The sequence below is a fragment of the Erpetoichthys calabaricus genome, chromosome 7 (assembly GCF_900747795.2).
Source record: "Erpetoichthys calabaricus chromosome 7, fErpCal1.3, whole genome shotgun sequence".
Classification (NCBI taxonomy): domain Eukaryota; kingdom Metazoa; phylum Chordata; class Cladistia; order Polypteriformes; family Polypteridae; genus Erpetoichthys; species Erpetoichthys calabaricus.
The window spans coordinates 142,993,592-143,017,511 of record NC_041400.2 but is presented as its reverse complement, the minus strand read 5'-3'; the positions used below and the strand labels follow the sequence as shown (position 1 = coordinate 143,017,511).

Here is a 23,920-nt window from a genome sequence, read left to right as displayed (position 1 = left end):
TTACTGAGTGAAACGGGCTTTAATTGACAATCATGTTACGTTATTTTTAAAATGTTTCCTTTTTTTTTCATAACCTCTTTAACACACTACTTCTCCGCTGCGAAGCGCGGGTATTTTGCTAGTATATATATATATATATATATACAGTGGTGTGAAAAACTATTTGCCCCCTTCCTGATTTCTTATTCTTTTGCATGTTTGTCACACAAAATGTTTCTGATCATCAAACACATTTAACCATTAGTCAAATATAACACAAGTAAACACAAAATGCAGTTTGTAAATGGTGGTTTTTATTATTTAGGGAGAAAAAAAAATCCAAACCTACATGGCCCTGTGTGAAAAAGTAATTGCCCCCTGAACCTAATAACTGGTTGGGCCACCCTTAGCAGCAATAACTACAATCAAGCATTTGCGATAACTTGCAATGAGTCTTTTACAGCGCTCTAGAGGAATTTTGGCCCACTCATCTTTGCAAAATTGTTGTAATTCAGCTTTATTTGAGGGTTTTCTAGCATGAACCGCCTTTTCAAGGTCATGCCATAGCATCTCAATTGGATTCAGGTCAGGACTTTGACTAGGCCACTCCAAAGTCTTCATTTTGTTTTTCTTCAGCCATTCAGAGGTGGATTTGCTGGTGTGTTTTGGGTCATTGTCCTGTTGCAGCACCCAAGATCGCTTCAGCTTGAGTTGACGAACAGATGGCCGGACATTCTCCTTCAGGATTTTTTGGTAGACAGTAGAATTCATGGTTCCATCTATCACAGCAAGCCTTCCAGGTCCTGAAGCAGCAAAACAACCCCAGACCATCACACTACCACCACCATATTTTACTGTTGGTATGATGTTCTTTTTCTGAAATGCTGTGTTCCTTTTACGCCAGATGTAACAGGACATTTGCCTTCCAAAAAGTTCAACTTTTGTCTCATCAGTCCACAAGGTATTTTCCCAAAAGTCTTGGCAATCATTGAGATGTTTCTTAGCAAAATTGAGACGAGCCCTAATGTTCTTTTTGCTTAACAGTGGTTTGCGTCTTGGAAATCTGCCATGCAGGTCGTTTTTGCCCAGTCTCTGTCTTATGGTGGAGTCGTGAACACTGACCTTAATTGAGGCAAGTGAGGCCTGCAGTTCTTTAGACGTTGTCCTGGGGTCTTTTGTGACCTCTCGGATGAATCGTCTCTGCGCTCTTGGGGTAATTTTGGTCGGCCGGCCACTCCTGGGAAGGTTCACCACTGTTCCATGTTTTTGCCATTTGTGGATAATGGCTCTCACTGTAGTTTACTGGAGTCCCAAAGCTTTAGAAATGGCTTTATAACCTTTACCAGACTGATAGATCTCAATTACTTCTGTTCTCATTTGTTCCTGAATTTCTTTGGATATTGGCATGATGTCTAGCTTTTGAGATGCTTTTGGTCTACTTCTCTGTGTCAGGCAGCTCCTATTTAAGTGATTTCTTGATTGAAACAGGTGTGGCAGTAATCAGGCCTGGGGGTGGCTACGGAAATTGAACTCAGGTGTGATACACCACAGTTAGGTTATTTTTTAACAAGGGGGCAATTACTTTTTCACACAGGGCCATGTAGGTTTGGATTTTTTTTCTCCCTAAATAATAAAAACCATCATTTAAAAACTGCATTTTGTGTTTACTTGTGTTATATTTGACTAATGGTTAAATGTGTTTGATGATCAGAAACATTTTGTGTGACAAACATGCAAAAGAATAAGAAATCAGGAAGGGGGCAAATAGTTTTTCACACCACTGTATATATATATATATACATATACACACATACATGCAGTTTTAATAACACAGAAATCAATATAAACATTAACATCATTATCATATGAGAATATGAAGTAATATATAAGAAGCACATTTCATATAAATATAAATTATTAAACAGTAAAATCTTCTTCTGTAATTTGCTACCGTGGCAATTTGTGTGTCTGTCCAGGATTTTAAATGACCTGTAGCTCGCAAACCGTTGCACCTATACACTTGAAATGTGGTACACATATAGTACGTCACGTCTACTATCCGCTTTATGGGTGATGATTGTTTTAGTCTTTTTATCTTTATTTTATTTTATTGTACAATCAAGTCCTATCTGCGCACACCAGGACGGCCGTGGGCAGATGCGTATGGTGTATTCACTCGATGTTATCGTGCATTGCGCTGTCAGTGGTATTTTGATAAAAGAATTTGAACAACATATAAGAAGCGTATAAATTATTAAACAGTAAAACATTAACATTTAAGAAGTAAAGTTACATTAAGTACTACTGCTGTGCCTTCGGGTATACCTCATTTTTTGTTTGCCCATTACATGCTTAAATGTATACATTTTTTGGTGCACCTACCCGAGAACACGCGACATATAACCGAGCGTGGGAGAAGCATGGATTTTAAACACGCGTTGAGTTGATGTGCTGGTCTCCCTCGTGAAATAACTGGTAATGTTTGACTAAAATCTACAGCGAGTAAAACGACATTAGCTCCTATTTTTTTTTTTACGATCTCTGAGATGTTGCTTTTTTCGGTTCAAGGCTTCATAAGCTCTTTTATGTTGTATGGTGTACTTATCCCAAACCATCATCTTTGAATGTTGCAAGACTTTCGCCTTGTATGTAGATCGGGGTAATTACATTCATTGCATTCCTAGTCTGAATCACAATGTGATTGTATGGGTGGTTACCTGGCACTGTAGGGTTGCCACCCGTCCTTTAAAATACGGAATCGTGCCGCGTTTGAGAATGAAATTGCGCGTCCCGTTTTGAATCAATACTGGACGGGATTTATCCCGTATTTTTTTTATCATTTTTTTTTTAAAGCAGCGTCTCATGCAAATCATCCCACACGCATTTTATGAAGATGCCTCCTTTCCTACTTTTGATTGGGTAATACTTGATGTCATCGTTAGTTTGATTGGTGTTTTTAACTGTCCAGTGAGTAGGGCGTGTCTTTCAACCGTAAGCAGATTTTTTGCACTGGTATCACTGACCTCGACGACGGCGACGTTATACGTCAAAAATAAATTACGATAAATGACGATTTTAGCGATACTTTATTACGACGGCGGCTACATAGACACGATCAAATAAAAACAAAAAAATCAAATAATCATTCTACATTTTCAAAACGTCGAAAAAACGACGGAATGAAAAAAAGGCCCACCCGACGACCCACCCATTCCATTTTTATATATATAGATTATTATTCACCTTAATAAAAACATAAGTGTCTGTCTGGTTGATGCGTCTCTGTCATTTCAACAGATGGTGCATTACAAACATTAACACTGCTTTGATAAATCTCATACCAAATGGCATATAACAGAGATGGTGCACTGCAAAAATTAACATTGAGGTCTGCATTGATTACATTGATTAAACCTGTCTTAAACCTGTCTTAAACCTGATGTGTACCACAGCTAAGTTACTTATTATTTGGCTAACAACTTTATTCAAGATGACTTACAGAGTTTGGTTACATTTTCGTTTTCTTTTGTTTTTTCCAATTAGAGCACAGGCAGGTGAAGTGATTTGCTCATAGTCACCCAGTGGCAGTAATGGGATTTAAACCCAAAACCTCAGGGTTTTTTGGTCCAAAGCTTTAACCACTACACCACTGTCTCACTTTTTAAACCTTCTGCAGCCAAAATCTGCTGAGATAGTCAGAGCCCACTGTACCATCACCAGCATGCTAAAGTCAGAACGTTATGTTTTGAGTGAGTTATTTTCATTACAAGAGCTACAATTTTATATGTTGACTGATTTGTAATTCATTATTATAAGTTTGTACATTTTTTATAATAATCTTCATATGGTGTATTTCTATCACAATATAGCATGTATATACTGTATGTTTATGTATTCAACAATGTTGTTTCTGTTACCCAGTTCTTGTATATTTCAGATGGCCCATGATCAACATATTAATGGCTACAATATCAGTATAACAAGAGGCACTGAACATGCTAACTACAGTACTCGGCACAGAGAATTCTTCCTGATTATTTCTGGATCCGCTTACACCATTAGCATTACAGCTTTTAATAATAAAGGAAGATCACCAGCAACTACTGTGATTGTTCAAGAGCTTGAAAATATAGGTAACTGTTTTGATTCTGTCAAAGACAAATTAATGAAGCCTATTCTGAATGGGAAGAATACCTTTATTAACACATGTGTCAAGTCTCTGCGGTACCATGAAGGCAATGACTGAGTTTCAGTTGTTGATTACACTTCTTCAACACAGTTAAAAGACAGGAGTATGTGATTAGTGGGCATTTCTCATGTCCTTGCAAGTTATTGATAAATGGACCCCTGGAGTCAGAGTGTCTTCTACTGTGGCTTACACTGGTGTCTTATCTCTTATCTTATACATGGAACAGCAGTGCCAGCACAGCAGGACTGGGTCATCAATCAAAAGGCTTTAATTAAAACAAGGGCAGAAGCTAACAGTAAAAAGGATATAATAATCATTATATAATCAGATGGTTAAAATCATTTTAACAGTAAAAGTCAACTAACAATTCACTTTTTGTGCATTATGTTTATCCATTATACAGAAATAGTAGGTACAACTATTAAAAATGCTAAAACTTTTTAAAAATTGAATTAACAAAAGTGTGGCTATTATGCGGTTGTCACCATTTGTTTTACAGATTGAACTTAATATACAGAAAGATATCTGATGTGACAATCCTATGTGAACCACAAATGTCAAAGATGCCTAAATGGGTCCCGTTACATTTAGGTGAAATAAGCAAATTTTTTTATTTTATCCAAAGAAAGGCCTGAATATACAGTAGTACTCCAGTCAGACTGTTTATCACTCAGTTGAATTCCCGTTGTACACAAATGGCCAATGACTAATGTGCCGCAAAGGTTAGTTTCCATAACTTTGATTGCCCTGGTATTCACATGCTGAAGAGCTACATTTAAATACTCAGATAATCAATAAATGGCCTGTTGAAAATGACAAAATCAGTGTTTCACTTTCAATAGCAAATATTAAATAGTAAATATTTAAGAGGAATGAAAAATTGCTCAATTGCTGTCTATACTTGTGTTTGGACTGATAAGAACAGATAATACTCATTCTACACAAGCATTCATACTGAATGGCAGATATTCTAATTTTCATTGTTTATTCCCTTAATGATCTCTTGCTTTTAATTACAATATGTGAAGTGAGTGACACATTGCCTGCCTTTCGGAAATAAATAAATAAACCATTTTATATGCATACCTTCTATTTGGGCTTGAATTTTAGAGAAGCATTATGGCTGCTAGAGGGTGAAGAATGTCAATATTTTTAAACTGTGGACTGTATATTTCCTAAGATGCCTGCACAGCTACAGTATGTGCTTTTACATTGGTTTTTAGGTACTGCTTTTATGCTGTATGCTGATGTAGGCAAAGCACAGATAATAGAGCACCTTTTGCAATAGTTCTTTCAAAAAGAATTTTTATATTCTGGAATATATCATTTCATATTTCTGCCATCTTGTCAGTTTTTATGTTATTTTGTAAAAGAGAACTTTATATCTTAACAAATACCAAATATAACTTGCAGTTTATTCTGGTGAGATGAATATAACAGCCAAGGACCCAAGCCAGTTTCAGATTTCTTGGAATTCAAGTGAGACGAAATGTTACGCTTTTGACTGGGGACCAGTTAAAGGAGATAGAACATCAAATTCCTGGTTCACTAACACACCTTCATTACAGTTAAATGGTAAGTTTTTATACGTTATTTCTGATTTTATTTTATATCTTTGTTATTGATAAAGTTATTCTGCTTTATAAGATGTAACACAAGACAGCTGAAAAGGCAGTAACTCTATCTAGTAAGATATTCTTTCTTGTAAAAACTTCACACATTTATAAGCCATAGCATGTCCGATTCAAAATACTTAAATAAGAACATATCCAGGAAGCATAACATGAAACAGGCCTTTAAAGTACACAGGACAGAATTGTTGTGGCACATCTATTTTTTTTTAGGAAAGTTAAAAAGTGAATACAGTAATCCCTCACTTATCGCGGGAGATAGGTTCCAAGGCCGACCGCGATAACTGAATTTCCGCGAAGTAGGGACACTATATTTATTTAATTATTTAACGTGTATTTGGACGTTTTTAAACCCTCCCTGTATTGTTTACAACCCACCATTTACTCTATTAAAAACAGGAACAACTGCTAAGCAATATGAAATCGGTAGATAAGTTTACACTTACTGTATAGCGAAGTACACGTAGCAGCTTTTAGGCGGTCATGACGTCGTCGACCTTGTTGCAAAGATTCCTAAAGCAGATTCCATCCAGACTACTGCCTTATCACGTCCACTTGCAACTCATTTTGCACCCTGGTTAAAGGACACTGCGGCTGTAGATCTTATATGCTTTTCCTCCTTTTTAAATAAAGAGAATCGATGTCCTGCAGCGGTGTAGCTGCTCCCTTCCTTCAACATATCCAAAACGTTTACCTTTTCTGCAATCATTTGCATCTTCTGTTGGTGCTTGGACACGGCTCCTGAAGCATTAGCACGTTAATGATGAATGAGTGAGATGAGACTTCCTGGTTAATGCAACACTCGTCGCTGAGCCAATCAGCAGCACACAGGAACTTAACTGCGTGCTTTGATTGGGTAGCTTCTCAGCAATCCGCCAATAGCATCTCTTGTATGAAATCAACTGGGCAAACCAAGTGAGGAAGCAAGTAAACAGACCCATTGTCCGCAGAAACCCGCGAAGCAGCGAAAAATCCGCGTTATGTATTTAGAGATGCTTACATATAAAATCCGCGAAGTCGTGAATCCGCGAAAAGTGAACCGCGAAGTAGCGAGGGATTACTGTATTTTGAAATCAAGATTTGAAGATGGTTTTTTACATTTTCTCCCCTTGTTTATATTATAATTTTAAATTTTCAAATAATGCCAGCATCACACTATTGGACTTGACATGAGTTTCACTCATACAGCTTGTCAAATGTAATGACTACAGTTGCTGAACGCCATTGCCCCTGAAGGTGTTGAATTATACTAACTGGGAGTCAAAAGAAATGAGTGACTTTATAAAGGGGGCTTAGGTTCAATCCTGGGGAGCCACAGTGGGTGCAGGTTTTTGTTTCAACTCAGTTGTTTAATTAGAGGCCAATTATTGCTGCTGAAGCAAATAAGTGTTTTTATGCTTCTGAATTCCTGACTTTCATCTGCTTCTTTTGCTCTTAAACAGCTTAAAAACCTGTGTGTAGTTCCACCACCTGGCACAGGCGCAGTCTGATTTTGAAAATGTCTCAGGTCATTCTTACAGTTCAACCCACACAAGTCCATGCAAGCATATTTACCTCTCATGTGAAACGGTAGTATTACACTTTAATGTCTTTAATTAGTAAACACGTCCTGCAATTTATAAAAGAGTTGTACAGGATATGTATGAGGGAAGTGTGACAGTGGTGAGGTCTGCAGTAGGAGTGACGGAGGCTTTCAAGGTGGAGGTGGGATTACATCAGGGATCGGCTCTGAGCCTTTCTCATTTGCAATGGTGATGGACAGGTTGACAAGCGAGATTAGACAGGAGTCCTCGTGAACTATGATGTTTGCTGATGACATTGTGATCTGTAACAATAGTAGGGAGCAGGTTGAGGAGACCCTGGAGAGGTAGAGATATACTGTGGAGAGGAGAGGAATGAAGGTCGGTAGGAACAAGACAGAATACATGTTTGTAAATGAGAAGGAGGTCAGTGGAATAGTGAAGATGCAGGGAATAGAGTTCGGAAGGTGGATGAGTTTAAATACTTGGGATCAACAGTACGGAGTAATGAGGATTGTAGAAGAACGGTGAAAAAGAGAGTGCAGGCAGGGTGGAATGGGTGGAGAAGAGTGTCAGGAGTGATTTGTGACAGACGGATATCATCAAGAGTGAAAGGGTAGGTCTACAGGACGGTAGTGAGACCAGCTATGTTATATGGGTTAGAGACGGTGGCACTGACAAGAAAGCAGGAGACAGAGCTGGAGGTATCAGAGTTAAAGATGCTAAGATTACAGTGATGGTGTGACAGAACAAGATGCAGGGGTCAGAAAGATATGGAAGAAGATGATCCTCTGTGGCAACCCCTAACGGGAGCAGCCGAAAGAAGAAGAAGAAGTGTTTGTTTACAAGCCTACTGAGTGTGTCTTGAGGACAGTAATTAAGTTGATCAATAAAAGCTAAAAACATTAAGGCTTGCTAAGGTAAGTTTAAAAAGATAAAGAAACCAATCTCGCTTCATAAGGATTTACACTGTGCAGACAACCTGCCTAAAGTATGCAAACTTTTACATTTTCTACCCCATTAACCAGCTGCCAATTAACAACGGGATGCACATGACACAGGGTTCACTATCTAACCTGGCTTCATTTACACCTGTGTGTTCATCATGAAGGATCTGCTTTAGCAAAAGTTTGGAAAGAAATGGAAACAAAAATGTGAAAACGTGAGAATTATAAATCTGCTTTGCACCACAAATAATTTAGATAATATCCCCAAAAAGAAAGAGAGTACAATAAAATAATAACCTGACATGGCAGAATGAAAGCAATAATCAGTCATTAAATGTCTGTCATTGGAAAAGATTAGCTTCTATTTTGGAGAAATTGGGTTGAAAGAAAATCGTGTACGCCACTACAGCCCCCAGGACCCAACATGAGCACCCCTGGTTTACACAATTCTCTTCATGATTGAAAGTCTCCTATTGCACCCTAAAAGCACCACAAGATCACCTTATTTTAGCCGCCAGTCAACGTGAACTGTCATGGTTAGCCTTGTAACTGAACAAGTGCTTACCAGGAGTTCAGCCTCAGATTTGGTCCACCTGTTTTCTGCCTTTAAAAAAATAAACAGACATTTGTTCCAGCCTCAATCCTGCATTTGCACAGTCCAATGAGCACCTCAGACAACTGTCCTGCCTCCCTTCCTGTTCCCCCTCTGAACAACAGATTATCAGCATAATACCAGATGACTTGTCCATCATAGGCTGCATTAATAATGGAAACGAGTAAGAGTGCTGGACGGTTTTAGAGGACTTTGTCTTATAGTGTAGGGACAACAACTTGAAACTCAACATCAACAAGTCTAAAGAACTGGTGGAGAAGGAGCTCCTGAGACCAGTCACCTTTCAGGGGGAGGACATGGAAGTGGTGCAGATCTACTAGTACCTAGGGGTCCATATAAACAACAAACTGCACTGGTCTGACAACACAATGGCGCTGTATAAGAAGGCCCAGAGCAGATTGCACTTGCTAAGGAGACTCAGTTCTTTTGATGTGTGCAGCAAGCTACTGGAAATGTTATACCAGTCCATAGTGGCCATTGTGGTGGTCTAGGCTGTGGTCTCCAGGGGAAACAACTTGAGCTCAAAAGAAGCACAATGTGTGAATAAACTTATCAGGAAAACCTGCACCATCACAGGATGAACCCTGGACACACCAGAAGATGTTGTGGAAAAGAGGAAGATGGCAAAATCGTTCACCATTATGAAAAATCCCCTCCATCCCCCCCAGGAGGGGCTCTCTTGGAGCACTTTTAGCCGTAGGCTCATTCCACCACAGTGTGTGAAGAAGCACATCTGGGGGGCTTTTCTGTCCACTTCTACCTGGCATTTAAATGCTTCCTCCCAGGGCACTTGTTACGTTTATATTGAAATACCATTTTGAAATATATGAACAATATGCTTTTATTTATTTACTTACTTATTTATCTATTTATTTTTACATATCATTGATTGATTGGCTGTATTATTTCTCCTGTGAGTCTGTATCCTTGTTTTTATGTTTCTGTTGCTGTATGCATGTGAATTTCTCCTTGGGGTTAATAACATTTATCTTATCTAATCTAATAACACTTCTTTTCTTGTAAGCTGGTTTTGTCCTCCAGCAGTTGTAGACATTATATTCTGTACACTTCCAGTGTGTGCTCATTGGCTGAAAACTGTCACACAAGATTTTTTGCAGCGAGTTTCAAATGGCTATGACTGTGTTGCATTGGCAGTCACACTACCCTGCTGATGTCACAGGTGCAAGCTGCAACTGCTCACGACTGTCCATGACTTTTTAAAGCCAGGCTCACAACACATAACTTTTAAATTCCAAAATCAGTAAGCTGCTCACATTACAAAACATTCTTTCTTAGGTTCAGCTGCTTTGTCATCGTAATGGTGTATGCTCCAGCAAAGATTATCTGATTCCAAAGATCTGTTGTCTCACCAAAACACACACAGTTGATTTCTCTATGATGGAGCCATCAAAGCAGCTTGAAGTCATTACTTTAGAAAGACGTTCTGCCAACTTCTGCATTTCTTAGGTCGCTGGAGAGAGGCATTCCTCAACGTCACTTTGAAGTTGTTTCTAGTTTCCTCCTGTACTCCTTTTGACCAGTGATCATCGCTGTTTTCACCTGCTTATCACCGGTCTGCTTACACTACAAGGTCTTGTGATGATAAATTTGAAAAAGAAAAAAAGTTTCTATGACTGGAAGATTGAGGCTAAAATCGTGTGGCATGAGCCTGGCATAAGATTATACTAAAAACCAAAGTTCTAACTGAAAATCATTGGAAAAGTCATGTAGTGTGACCCCAGCTTAAACTTACATTTTAATTTAACACTGAAAAAAAAAATATTTAAAAACCACTAATATATGTTTTCACTCAATTTGAGCATATGTAAAAATAATGATTATGTACATAAAGTGAAAATAACTGCACTTTAGAAAACAAAATTAATAAAACAAGTACAATTATACAATTTTAAAACAAGTATCCATATTTAGTTTGTTTTTATGCCATATGTTGTTTTGGTGCTTTCAGTCAGTACTTTTTTTTTTTTAAACTTGCCTTTTGTGCATTTGTTTAATTTTGTAACAGTTAAACGTTTCTAAACTTGATTTTCACTTTTTTGTTTTATATTGCTTTGCGCCCTCCTCCACCATAGCCTATCATCTATGGGCGAGGAGCAAAAGCTTTAGGTTCATCAAAAATTTTGCTCTCCAGTTTTTGATAGATCTTGACATTTTAGGATGCCCCAATACAGAAAATATTGATATCCCGATGATAGGTGTGTATCTGTCTGTGTGTGTCTGTGTGTCACAGTTTCTTGAGGAAGGTGTAGAGCTAAGCCTGTTATGAGATGATGACGACGAGATGATTAGTTTCTGAGCCAAACTGCGCAAGAGACAGAGGCACTCTAGAGGAACCCTCAAGTACTGCATTATGAATTCTTCTCATCAATTGCTGTTGTAATTACAGTACATATTTTATGATCAGAAAGATCAGCATCAGAGCGGTAAATAATTACTGAAATGTTATCGAATAGTTTGGGTAATGTGGTTCCAAGGGCGCAAAGCCTACTGATGCTCACATCCAAATTTCTTTAACTTTAGATTGATTTAAAGTGAACTCTGTTGATTTAAAGTATAATTTCAGAGATTGTAGTGTTATAAATTGTCTACACCTTATTACTTTGATAATGTCTTACTAATTGAAGGCTTTTCTGAGTCATTTCTAGGAAGGCTGCTTTGTTGTGAAGTTCTTTGTGTTAAACTTTTTATATACAGCAAGTTTTAGTAATTTATGTAAGACTCTGCAATGCTAAGCATAAGATCAGTAAATTCATTTCTGAGTAGGTCCCTTCATCTTACTGTTCTCTAAAAGTATATATTCATTAATATTGAAAGTGTGCAGAATTTTGAACTCTTTCCACTTTGGAAAAAAATGCTGCAAAAATGAAATTGTGTTCTTTGTGATGTAGGTGAATTTGAAGCCTATAAAAGATATCGTATCATAATGTATTTAAGATATAAAAATCCACCTTGCAACCTGAAAGACTTCAATGGCACTGAAAGAACATTTGCTGTTAAGGATGCTTATATCACCGAAGGAAGTAAGTTATATATTGGGTGCATATATAGTTTATTTTTTGTTTCAAATATCAAAAATACTGCAGTTGCTTATAATTGTTTTTATATTGCAGCACCTCTATATGGCCCGTCCAACATTTCTGCCAGTGACATTAAAAGCACATCAGCATTGCTTACCTGGTCAGAAATTCCAGAGGAGAGTTTGCAAGGGTTTCTCCAGGGTTATGCCATCCATTACTCTAGCAATAGTACTATGGACTCGTCCCAAGGTGAATTTAAGCTGTTTTCTGTAAAGGAATTTCAACAATGCAATGTAATGCTAAACATAAGATGATACAGCCAGTAAGTTCATTTCTGAGTACCGGTAGGTCCCTTCAGTTAAAAGCAAAGTGTTGTTTGTATTAAGAAGACAGACACACTTGTGAGTTCCCATTAGCAGTGATTTGTTATACTGTAACGACACACTAAATTCTATTGAACTTTGATCAAAAAGTACAAAACCAATGGGTTGAAACTTCTTCAGCTATTCTACTTCTTTTATCAGTACCAAAGACACTTTTTTCTGTACTGTGCATATAATGTCTTCTGCATATAAGCTCTTGTCTTATTAGAAATTCTTGTTTCATTAGATGATGTGTGCTATACGAGTGTCCATTCAGGAACATCAGCATTAATATAGGTGACACCAAACAAGTAATGTTTTGTGCATGCAGTAGGATTATTTTCAATTTACCTTCAATATTTTTTTTTGTTTTTATAAATATTTTAGGCATCAATTTAACTAGATAGCATCTTGTTTGTTATTTCCTCATCACTATTATTGAATAATTTATAAATAACTAATATTCATCTCAATAAAAGAGGAATAAATTCTGTAATGAACCTGCCTCTCATGATGAGTTGAGAAAAGAAATATAGTGAAGAATGAGTATCCTCTTGTGCAATAACAACTATGATAACATTCTCATTTATCTATTTTCTCCAGGACAGAGTTTACAATATTACTTAATTTATTACAGTAATAGAGTAGTGTCATTTTGGGAAACGGTACACAGTATTCTATATCCTGACAATATGCTAGATCAGGGGTCCTGGATGTCCGCAGTGGCTGCAAGTTTTTGCTTTAACCAGATTTTTAATTAGAACCCATTTATTTACGACTAAAGCACTATGATTTTATGAGCTTAGTTTTAGTTAACTCGTTTGTTATGATTCAGAACCATTAATTGCCTTTTGTAGTTTTAAACAGCTGCATCAATCAGCCATCAGTTAATAGTGAGGTGGAAATGACAAAGGAACGACCAGCTAACGCTAAGCCTGTATACATGAATGATGAAGTATCTGTGTTAATAAAGTGTTTTTAAATAAATGAGAGAGTAAGGAAGGACCAAGAGGTGTAAATCTTTTCTGAACCAGAAAACATATGGATATTGTGCTCAGAAAATGTAAAGTCTACAAAATAAAGGTTTGTCTTAGAAAAATAAAAACAGTAACAGCCCATATAATTAAATACCAAGTTTCATTATCTGCTAGGCCCGAGTACTAAGTAAGAAACTGGTTAGAATGAAAACCTGCACCCCCCCGCGGACCTCCAGAACCAGAGTTGAGTACCCCTGTGCTAGAAATCCATTTTCTGAGCCAGTTGAATCAATTGCAGGATGATAAAAATCCAGTTACTTTACAAAATATTTGAAATACTACTTGATTGTATTAAATTCCAGTTTTATTTTTATGTTAATCGTCTTCTTTTCTCAGCTGTTTATGTGAATTCATCTACATTGAGCTGGACTTTAACTGATCTCAGAAGCAACACGCTTTACACAGTGCAAATTTCTGCCTTCACAAGTGCTGGAGAAGGAAAACAAAGTGAAGACTATGTGTTTGTAACTCTGAAAGAAGGTAATGTACATCTTATTTGTAATACAACTGTTATTTTTGAAAGATCGAAAACAATCTGTTAGTATAATGCAACAAAAATTGTATTTCCATTTTTATGAACATTGTTGGAGTGGTTCGCAAACCTGCTGAAAGTAAAAATCTAGACACTAATTCATTTTAATACCTTTATGACAGATCAAATATAAATTAAAAAAGTTCAGATTGTTTAATGAGCAACGTCAAGAATGATTAAAAGAAAGATAAATAAGAAATAATTTCCACAGGATGAATTTTTGTATACACCATTTTAAGATGTACTGTGCAACTGTTGGGAACAGGGGGTTAACATTTTAAATGAAATGTGCTGATAAATCGATAGTTATGTAATGTTTACCTTACTAAATATGTAGTAGTGACTTTTAAAACCATGTGCCTTTGTTAGTAATGTCCGTGCACCAAAACAGGACTATATGCATGATAAATGTTGAATTATCCTTCCACAAAGAGAAATGAGCAAATAGAAGTGAGTCTTAACATGAGCTGCATAAAATTATTAAATATAACATTATACATGACAAATTATATCTATCATGCTGGCAAACGTTTAGTTCAAACTAGCTAGGAGGAAAAATTGTCTTTTCCGTAAAGCTCTCTGCAGTTGATAAATACGAATGAGCTCCCATGTAATTCAATGTTCTGTATATGTAATGGGCTGTCAGGATTTAAGAGTACTAATATTTTGTATGCTGAATGGTTTTGCTTAAATCTTGATGGTCTTAATGAAATAAAATTATGCAAATACAAATACCTGTATTTTCTTATGGAGTTATTAATTGTGCTCCTCTGCCTTAGTATATTAAGTGAAAATATTCTGCACGTAGCATATTTAATTAAATGAAATATTAAATTCTGCCTTTCTTCCTGCTTGTGTTTGTAGTCTCTGCAAGGATCTATTTTACAATGAGTGGAATACCTGTTCTTCTGATTACATTTATTGTAATATATTGTCAAGGTTTTGAAAAGTAAGTAGTATTAGTAAAAACATTTTAAATGCACAATTTTTTATATTGTTAAATTCACATTTAAAGTACGCTTGTCATGATTTTCACGTTAGACAGCCATTATTAGGCTTTGCTGGAGAAAAGACTAAATGAACGCTGCAGATTCTGTCATTAAAAAAGAAACAAAACACGGGGAGCACCGTACTGTCACACAAGGCAATAAACTGAAGTCCATTATGTGGCCTGTAAACATTCAGGCAGCTATTAAAGGTATTCACTGCTTTCAAACAATGCAAATTATACACAATATTTTTAATTTAATTCAAAAATGAATCATTTCCAAAATACCCATCCTCTTTGAAATGAGACCTTAGTATTTACTGTATTACACACAGTGGCTGCATACCTGATGAAGGCTGAACAACTTAAATGTTGCATCTTTAACTTTCTTTCCATTTCAGCATGGAAGTAAACCTATAACTTTTTTTGCCTTTGCAGATGCACGCTGAGGCAGCCCCACACTAAATTCCACTTTTCATATATACACACATACATACACACTATGGTGCAGTCTGTTATGTTCAGAAGTCAGCCATCTGCGTATTGTTTGAAACAATTTTGAATTAACTCGAGCGGTCTCTGAGAAGTTACATGGGTAGCACAGCTTCTGACTGATGGCTACTGTAAGAACTACACAGGTGAAGAGCTAATCTTGTGCTTTATGAAAGAGTTGTTTTGGCAACTCTTTTTCCCAGAAGACACATTGAAGACTCTGGGTCCTAGCTAAGGAGATGACTGTGAGCTGATGAGATAACAGTTGATGTTTTTGTTCTCAACTCTAAGCCCAGTGTTTATCATAAGAATAGCACTGTGCATCATCCTGGGACCACCGTCCTTTCCATAATGCATGGTCGTGACACAATCATTCTGCTGTATAAAGGTAACTGTGTGCATTACACACCATGGAAAACTTGTGAAGACAGTGAAGTACAGTGAATTTTAAGAGGGAAACCTGCTGTAATCTGCAAGAAACCTGACACTTGGATAGAAAGAGAGAGAGAGAGAGAGAGAGAGAGAGACAGAGATAGATAGATAGATAGATAGATAGATAGATAGATAGATAGATAGATAGATAGATAGATAGATAGATAGATAGATAGATAGATAGATAGATAGATGTTTGAATGAACTCTATTTGTCTTTTTACAGAAGCTCTGTAAATAAATAAATAGAAGGTTGATCCCCCAGAAGCACAAGGACTTGAAACATTAAGTCATGGACTTATATTCATTTATATATTATACTAGCAAAATACCCGCGCTTCGCAGCGGAGAAGTAGTGTGTTAAAGAGGTTATGAAAAAGTAAAGGAAACATTTTAAAAATAACGTAACATGATTGTCAATGTAATTGTGTTGTCATTGTTATGAGTGTTGCTGTCATATATATATACATATACACATATACACACACATATACACACATATACAGATATATTATATATAGCAAAATACCCGCGCTTCGCAGCGGAGAAGTAGTGTGTTAAAGAGGTTATGAAAAAGTAAAGGAAACATTTTAAAAATAACGTAACATGATTGTCAATGTAATTGTGTTGTCATTGTTATGAGTGTTGCTGTCATATATATATACATATACACATATACACACACATATACACACATATACAGATATATTATATATACATATACACATATATTTTTTATATATATATTTTTTATATATATATATATATATATATATATACACACACATACATACATACATACATACATATACACACATAGATGCACTTACAATAACATAGAAATCAATATAAACAACATTAACATCATTATCATATGAGAATATGAAGTAATATATAAGAAGCACATTTCATATAAATATAAACTATTAAACAGTAAAATCTTCTTCTATAATTTGCTACCGTGGCTTTTCGTTGGTCTGTCCAGGATTTGAAATCACCTGTAGCTTGCAAACCGTTTCACGTATTGACTTGAAATCTGGTACACATATAATACGTCACGTCTGCTATCCGCTTTATGGGTGATGATTGTATTACTCTTTTTATGTTTATTTTATTTTAGAATCAACTCCTATCTGCGCACACCAGGGCGGCCGTGGGCAGATGCGTATGGTGTATTCACTCCATGTTATCGTGCATTGCGCTGTCACTGGTATTTTGATAAAAGAATTTGAACAATATATAAGAAGCGTATAAATTATTAAACAGTAAAACATTAACATTTAAGAAGTAAAGTAACATTAAGTACTACTGCAGTGCCTTCGGGTATACCTCATTTTTTGTTTGCCCATTACATGCTTAAATGTATACATTTTTTGGTGTACCTACCCGAGAACACGCGACATATGACCGAGCGTGGGAGAAGCATGGATTTTAAACATGCGTTGAGTTCATCTGCTGGTCTCCCTCGTGGAATAACTGGTAATGTTTGACTAAAATCTACAGCGAGTAAAACGACATTACCTCCTTTTTTTTTTTACGATCTCTGAGATCTTGCTTTTTTCGGTTCAAGGCTTCATAAGCTCTTTTATGTTCCATGGTGTACTTAATAAGTACTAATTATCCCAAACCATCATCTTTGAATGTTGCAAGACTTTCGCCTTGTATGTAGATCGGGGTAATTACATTCATTGCATTCCTAGTCTGAATCACAATCTGATTGTATGGGTGGTTACCTGGCACTGTAGGGTTGCCACCCGTCCTTTAAAATACGGAATCGTGCCGCGTTTGAGAATTAAATTGCGCGTCCCGTTTTGAATCAATACTGGACGGGATTTATCCCGTATTTTTTTTATCATTTTTTTTTTAAAGCAGCGTGTCATGCAAATCATCCCACACGCATTTTATGAAGATGCCTCCTTTCCTACTTTTGATTGGGTAATACTTGATGTCATCGTTAGTTTGATTGGTCTTTTTAACTGTCCAGTGAGGAGGGCGTGTCTTTTAAGTACAGTCTGCAAAGTGTTGGCACTGAGATGTGGCGTCAGCGCCATAGTTGAAGCCCCTAACGTTGCGGTCAGCAAGTCGGCTAACATCCGCCATGTGCCGTCTTTCAGTTGCGAGAAGCAGATCATAGAATGGTTGAAACTGTTGCCCCTAACGTTGCGCCACGGCATGTGGTTCGTTTATACCTTGTGTCTTCTCATTAAACTTTTATCTCGCGAATATGTTATTGCAATCCGCAGCGGGAGCGTTTCTATAAACTTAATTTAAACTTACGTTTTACACCGTGCTTTGTTTCCCTTATGAACATGCTTGTATGCTTAACTCGCTCCGTTCTCAATTGTTTAATTAATTTTTTGCTCTTCGCTGTTTGCGGCTGTTCCTCCATTTCCCCCCACTTCGTTCTTTTATCTCGCGAATATGTTATTGCAATCCTTAACGGGAGCGTTTCAATAAACTGATTGAAAATAGTTTTGTATTTACCTTTTTAGTAAAAGGCGAGCTTTTAAGCCTGAGAAATCAACCCGTAAATGCACACGTTTAATTGCACATGTGTTAATATGTATGCTTACACAGTATTAAAAGACAGTCAAAAATTAACGTCATTTACCTTCGTTCCCGCGTGTGACTCGTGCTGTAAATGTCTTCCTTGTTTTTAGTTCACGTGATTACGTAGGAGGCGTGATGACGCGATACGTGACTCCGCCTCCTCCATTACAGTGTATGGACAAAAAATATGTTCCAGTTATGACCATTACGCTTTGAATTTCGAAATGAAACCTGCCTAACTTTTGTAAGTAAGCTGTAAGGAATGAGCCTGCCAAATTTCAGCCTTCCACCTACACAGGAAGTTGGAGAATTAGTGATGAGTGAGTCAGTCAGTCAGTGAGTGAGTGAGTGAGTGAGTCAGTGAGGGCTTTGCCTTTTATTAGTATAGATTATATTTTCATTTATATATTCTTATATTCATTTTGTATTCAAAAAGAAATGGCCAAGTGTGGTTTAGTTTGATGGAAATTTGTTCCGTCACAGCATAAAATACGAAAAAAGAACAGTTATTTCATTCTTCATAATTCATGTTTTGCCATGGTGTTTCCACCAAATGTTGAAAATACTCAAAGAGAAGAGCAGAACAGATATGGGTACAGTTGGTAATTAATGGTAAAGAGTAGCAACAGATTTGGTGTCCCATGTACCCACTACTAAACCAGGTTTTAAATAATCAAAGCAATTTAAAAACATGATCAGAATTAAAAGTATAATCAGGAAAATTTATTCACTCCCATGAAGAAACCTGAAAACAAGGTGATGTCAAAGAAAGACATTGAAAAGCAGGAATTAGTCCTTGCAGTGATTACGTGTGCCGTATATACTGTAGCTTAGAAGTTCCAATTGTCTGGAGTGCTTAAAAAGTGGTAAAAAAAAACGAAACCTCAGATAATAAATATTGTACACTTTGATTGGAAATAAAATATGAAATATACTAGTCATTTAGCCCGTTACAATAATGGGCGCTAGAACAGTAGTGCATAAACATTAGTAGGAACAGTCTATATTAAATGGCAAGGGACTTTGACCTCATTCTTTTTGTTGGTCGTATTTTTCTTTCTTTTAGCCTTTCTTTTGTTGATGTTTACTTGCTGAGCTGACCGTTCTTCATGGGCTGCCGCCGTGTATTGTGTGTCTTTAATTTTCTATGACAGTAATACTGTCTTGTACGGCTCTGTTCAATAAGGGCGCGCACAAAAAGGCGAGCTTCAAAAGGGCGACCTCAATTGAACGCGGTGAATAAAGGCGTTCGTAGATAATTTAGTTCAAATGGCTCTGGAATATGTGAAGAGCAACAAAGGTGCAGATCTTTATTTACGCACGCCTTTATTCGCTGCGGCCAATTGAGGTCGCCCTTTTGAGGCTCGCCTTTTTGTGCGCGCCCTTATTGAAGGATGCCATCTTGTACGTCCGTAATATACCTTTAATTTTCTCTGGCGGTAATACAGGCGTGCGCGTCGGTAATATGCCTTTAATCTCCTCTTGACAGTAATACTGACTCGTATGTGGCTGTAATATGCGTCACTGTATTGTGTACCTTTCGTTTCCTCTTGCAGTAATACTGGTTTGTATTTCCGTAAAACGCCTCTAACTTTATCTGACAGTAATATCGCGCGTCGCACCGTGCCCCGCGCATGCGCACTTCATCAGAAGACACCCACACACGGACACCTGGACGCACAAAGGGATTTTATATATATAGATAGCCAGTTAACAAATTATGTTGTTTTTTTATTTAGAAAGCTAAAGGATATATTTTAAAACTCAAAAGTGGTGACAATTTGATTTCAATGTTTTGTTTTGTTTTTTTACCCTTTGCATCTGTTTACTGTAATACAAGCAGTCTGGATACTTGCAAAATAGTTTAGTAGTACATTTCTGATTTATAAAATAATAATTTTACATTTTTATGCTGTACTTTTGCATGTGTGTTTTATAGTCATAATTTAATGTAACACCTGCAATATGCAAATATATAAGCTATATAATGAAAAATATATTTAAAAGGATAATGACAGTTCTGTTCTTTAATATTTAAGAGTGAAAAAAGCCTTTTGGCCACAAATCCCCTCTCCAGAGAACAGCAGCGCTATCCAAGAAATTGATAAGACCAATCCTGCCGTAAGTAACAGTCAACAAAAGAATGCCTTTTTAAAATACAATCACAAATTATAATAATCTGCAGTAAAACAATTTATTGTATAGGCATTATTGTTTAAATAAATATAAATTTCAAAGAAAATACTGTTGAATTTACGTAAGCAATGTTGCCACTTGTGACCTTGTTAACCAAATATTTTCCTGGAATTTTGCCACACAGCCAGTTTAGATGAACAATTATTTCCCAGCACCCCAAGATGCTTTGCAGGGCCAGCGTGACATCACACAGCTCTAGCAGCCATGCACAGAACATTCATTCCTGTATACTGTAAATGTACTGCACCTCATATTTTATATTGTTGCCCAACCCGGTTTCATACTTGCATGACGTCTCTACTCCAGTTGGATTTGCACCCTGCATGTATCCAAAAAAAACAAAACCAACAAAAAAGTTTTTTTCATTTGAGATCTACATTAGCTGACCATAATGAAAATGTTATGAAAATACTTCATTGTTGTGCATTGATTCATTATATGTTGTATCTTCACTGCTGAGCTAAGTATGTTAAGCTCCTCTCTGTGTTGCACAGATCAGGCACAGCCCCCCAAATATGTAACACTGATTCCTTGCATCACAGGTTCTCTTGGTGTTAAGGTACACATGAGTACCCATATATTATCTGCCAATACACTGAATCTCAAACAGGGAGCGCAAGCCAATCTTCAAGACCCGGTTAGTAGAACAAATGCAAGCATAATTGGCCATGCTGCACAGCGCCATGTCAAAACAAACCTTAGACGCCCAACACACAAGATCCTGTGAAATAATAAAAATAATGAAAGACTTGTTACTATTTGCAAGGTGTTTCTGTCTTTATGATGAAAGAAAAAAGTGTAAAGGATCTGCACAGATACTGTAGACTAGACACAGCTGGCACACCATTTTTGTGCTCAATTCCTTTATTAACTGGAGGTTATCGGTGCACTGTCCAATCTTGTAACATAACTTGTTTTGTAAGAGCAAAACTTGGATGTCATGTTTTCTAAATAATTGCAAAACCTTTTTGGAAACAAAATTGTGTTATTATAAACCTAGAACACAGCAGGTAATAAGTAATATTTGTGTTTGCTTTTCTGCATGAACAGAGGTTGGTGGAAAGTAGCCTTTTGCCAGTGACTGAATTGGAGTTGGACACCTCTGATTCTGGGAGCATCCATATCATTGAAGAAACATCTGAAATTACCCGAATATATGAGGCTGCAAAGAATAATCAATCAGTTGATCAGGAAGTTCTGGTCCAAGATGCTGAAGCTCTAATTGTTACTGATCAGGTAGAGCCAGACCACATGAATGCATTTTCCAAAATGGCAGGCCCTTCATTCAAAACTGCAAGTGATTACACCACAATGGAATTATTTCGCCAAGCAATGCCTCATTTTTCTAAAGTCGATCAGGAGACACAAGACAAAGAAGAGCACACAGCTTGTGATATGAGGCAAGACTACGTGAAGCAAAAGCACTGCTACATGAATCATGCTGACTCATGAACCCTATTATGGACATGCGGCGCCAGTCTAACGATCCTCTTGATGGTAGAAAGGACCGTCACTCAATGGCCTCAAGCAAACTATCTGAAGTTATTAAGAGTCGGAAACCATTTGGGGCATCTTCTACACACCAGGAAACAGAAATGAATGGAGTCCGCTGAGATACAAGCTGTGATTTGTTCAGCTGGAATGTTAATAAGCTGATGTGATATTTGACATAAACCAGACAAGTCAAAGTCAAGGCCTGCAGGCCACATCCAGACCACGATGTAATTATATACCACCCACAAGATAGTTGTATATGTCTTTATTAATGGCCCGTCAGTAAATGGAACTCCCACTGCTCATACTACACTCCCACTACTCATACTACAAATCCCACAATGCACTGCAACCCCCAAGCTGCTCTAATGAAACAGTGATCAGTGGTCAGCGGGTGAATGCATCGATTAACACTTTTACAATCACATTTAAACTAGCACCCAAATGAAAAGTGGACATGGAAAACAGGGATTTTCAAAGCAGCTGGGAGGCAGAGTACCAGTTTTTAGACATCGGAGGTAAACCTGTATGCCTCGTTTATGGAGCTAATGTGGCTGTAATTAAGGAATATAACATAAGATGGCACTTTGAGACAAAACATCAGGACAAGTACAAAAACCTGGACACACAGCAGAAGCTACAGAAGGCAGAAGAGTTTAAAAAGAGTCTGTTGTCGCAACAGGCTATGTTCACAAAAGCAAACATTACCAAGTGAAGCGGACGTGAAAGCTAGTTTTATAGTGGCAAAAGAGAGCCAAATCGGCCCTTTATGGGGGAGAGTTTTTGAAGCACTGTATGATTAAAGTGTGCGGTCTTTGTGTCCAGACAAAATGCAGGTATTTTCAAATGTAAGCCTTAGCAGAAATACTGCTGCTGATCGGATATGTGAGCGTGCCACTGATTTACAAACACAGTTTATGGAACAGGGAAAAGACTTTATTGCATATTCCCTTGCTGTGGATGAGAACTCCGATAAGACTGACACTGCACAGCTGGCAATTTTCATTCATGGAGTAGATTCCAGTTCATGCATTACAGAGTATTAAACCAATTCATGGCACAACCACAGGATAAGACATGTTTGAAGAAGTATCTAAATGTGTAAATGACATGAAACTGTCCTGGAACAAACTTATGGCACTGATGATGGATGGAGCACCTGCAATGTGTGGGGAAAAGAGTGGATAGGTGCGAAGGATGCGAGAGAAGATGCAGAGGGAGAATGGCACAGCTGAGCTCACAAGATATCACTGCATCATACACCAGGAGACACTATACTGAAAAATCCTGAAGATGGAACACGTCATGAGCACTGTAACACAGGCAGTTAACTTTATAAGAGCCAAAGGCTTAAATCACCGCCAGTTTCAGGCTGTTCTGGAGGAAATACATTCTGAATTTTGTGACATGCCTTATTACTCAGAGGTGCGCTGGCTGAGTCGAGTAAAAGTGCTTAACAGATTTTCGAGCTGCATGAGGAAATCTATCAGTTCAAGCAAAGTAAAGGAAAAGACTCCATAGGGCTCCAGGATGAAAAGTGGCTGTGTGAGCTGGCCTTTCTGTGCGAGATAACAAAGCATCTGAAAGCAATAAACCTCCGGCTTCAGGGATGGGACTGTGTGATTATGGACACATATGATGCAGTGAAAGCTTTCCAGGTCAACCTCCAACTGTGAGAGACACCAATGCAGAGCGGGAACTTAAGTCACTTTCCATGTTGTCAAAAAAATCACAAACCAGGTCTTCACTGCTGTGTTTCTAATTGCGCGTTTTGCTGATAAACTAAGCACACTTTGCATGGAGTTCACACGGCGCTTTGCTGATTTTAAAGCACAGAAATATAATTTTGAACTGCGCAGAAATCCATTTGCAGTTGACATGGAGAAAGCACCTGTAAACATCCAGATGGAGCTGATAGAAC

The 23,920-nt window shown here is 37.3% G+C and overlaps 1 protein-coding gene across 1 annotated transcript in view; it reads left to right on the top strand.

The window, feature by feature from the left end:
• Window positions 1-23,514, top strand: part of LOC114654737 (interleukin-6 receptor subunit beta) — a 32,947-nt gene extending 9,433 nt beyond the window's left edge. The window contains exons 6-13 of the mRNA XM_051929477.1: window positions 3,917-4,112; window positions 5,582-5,743; window positions 11,789-11,920; window positions 12,011-12,166; window positions 13,653-13,796; window positions 14,713-14,797; window positions 20,349-20,430; window positions 21,556-23,514. Coding sequence (XP_051785437.1) covers window positions 3,917-4,112; window positions 5,582-5,743; window positions 11,789-11,920; window positions 12,011-12,166; window positions 13,653-13,796; window positions 14,713-14,797; window positions 20,349-20,430; window positions 21,556-21,957 — 1,359 coding nt within the window. The 3' untranslated portion in view covers window positions 21,958-23,514. The remainder of the gene's footprint in view (window positions 1-3,916; window positions 4,113-5,581; window positions 5,744-11,788; window positions 11,921-12,010; window positions 12,167-13,652; window positions 13,797-14,712; window positions 14,798-20,348; window positions 20,431-21,555) is intronic.
• The last annotated feature ends 406 nt before the right edge of the window (window positions 23,515-23,920 follow it).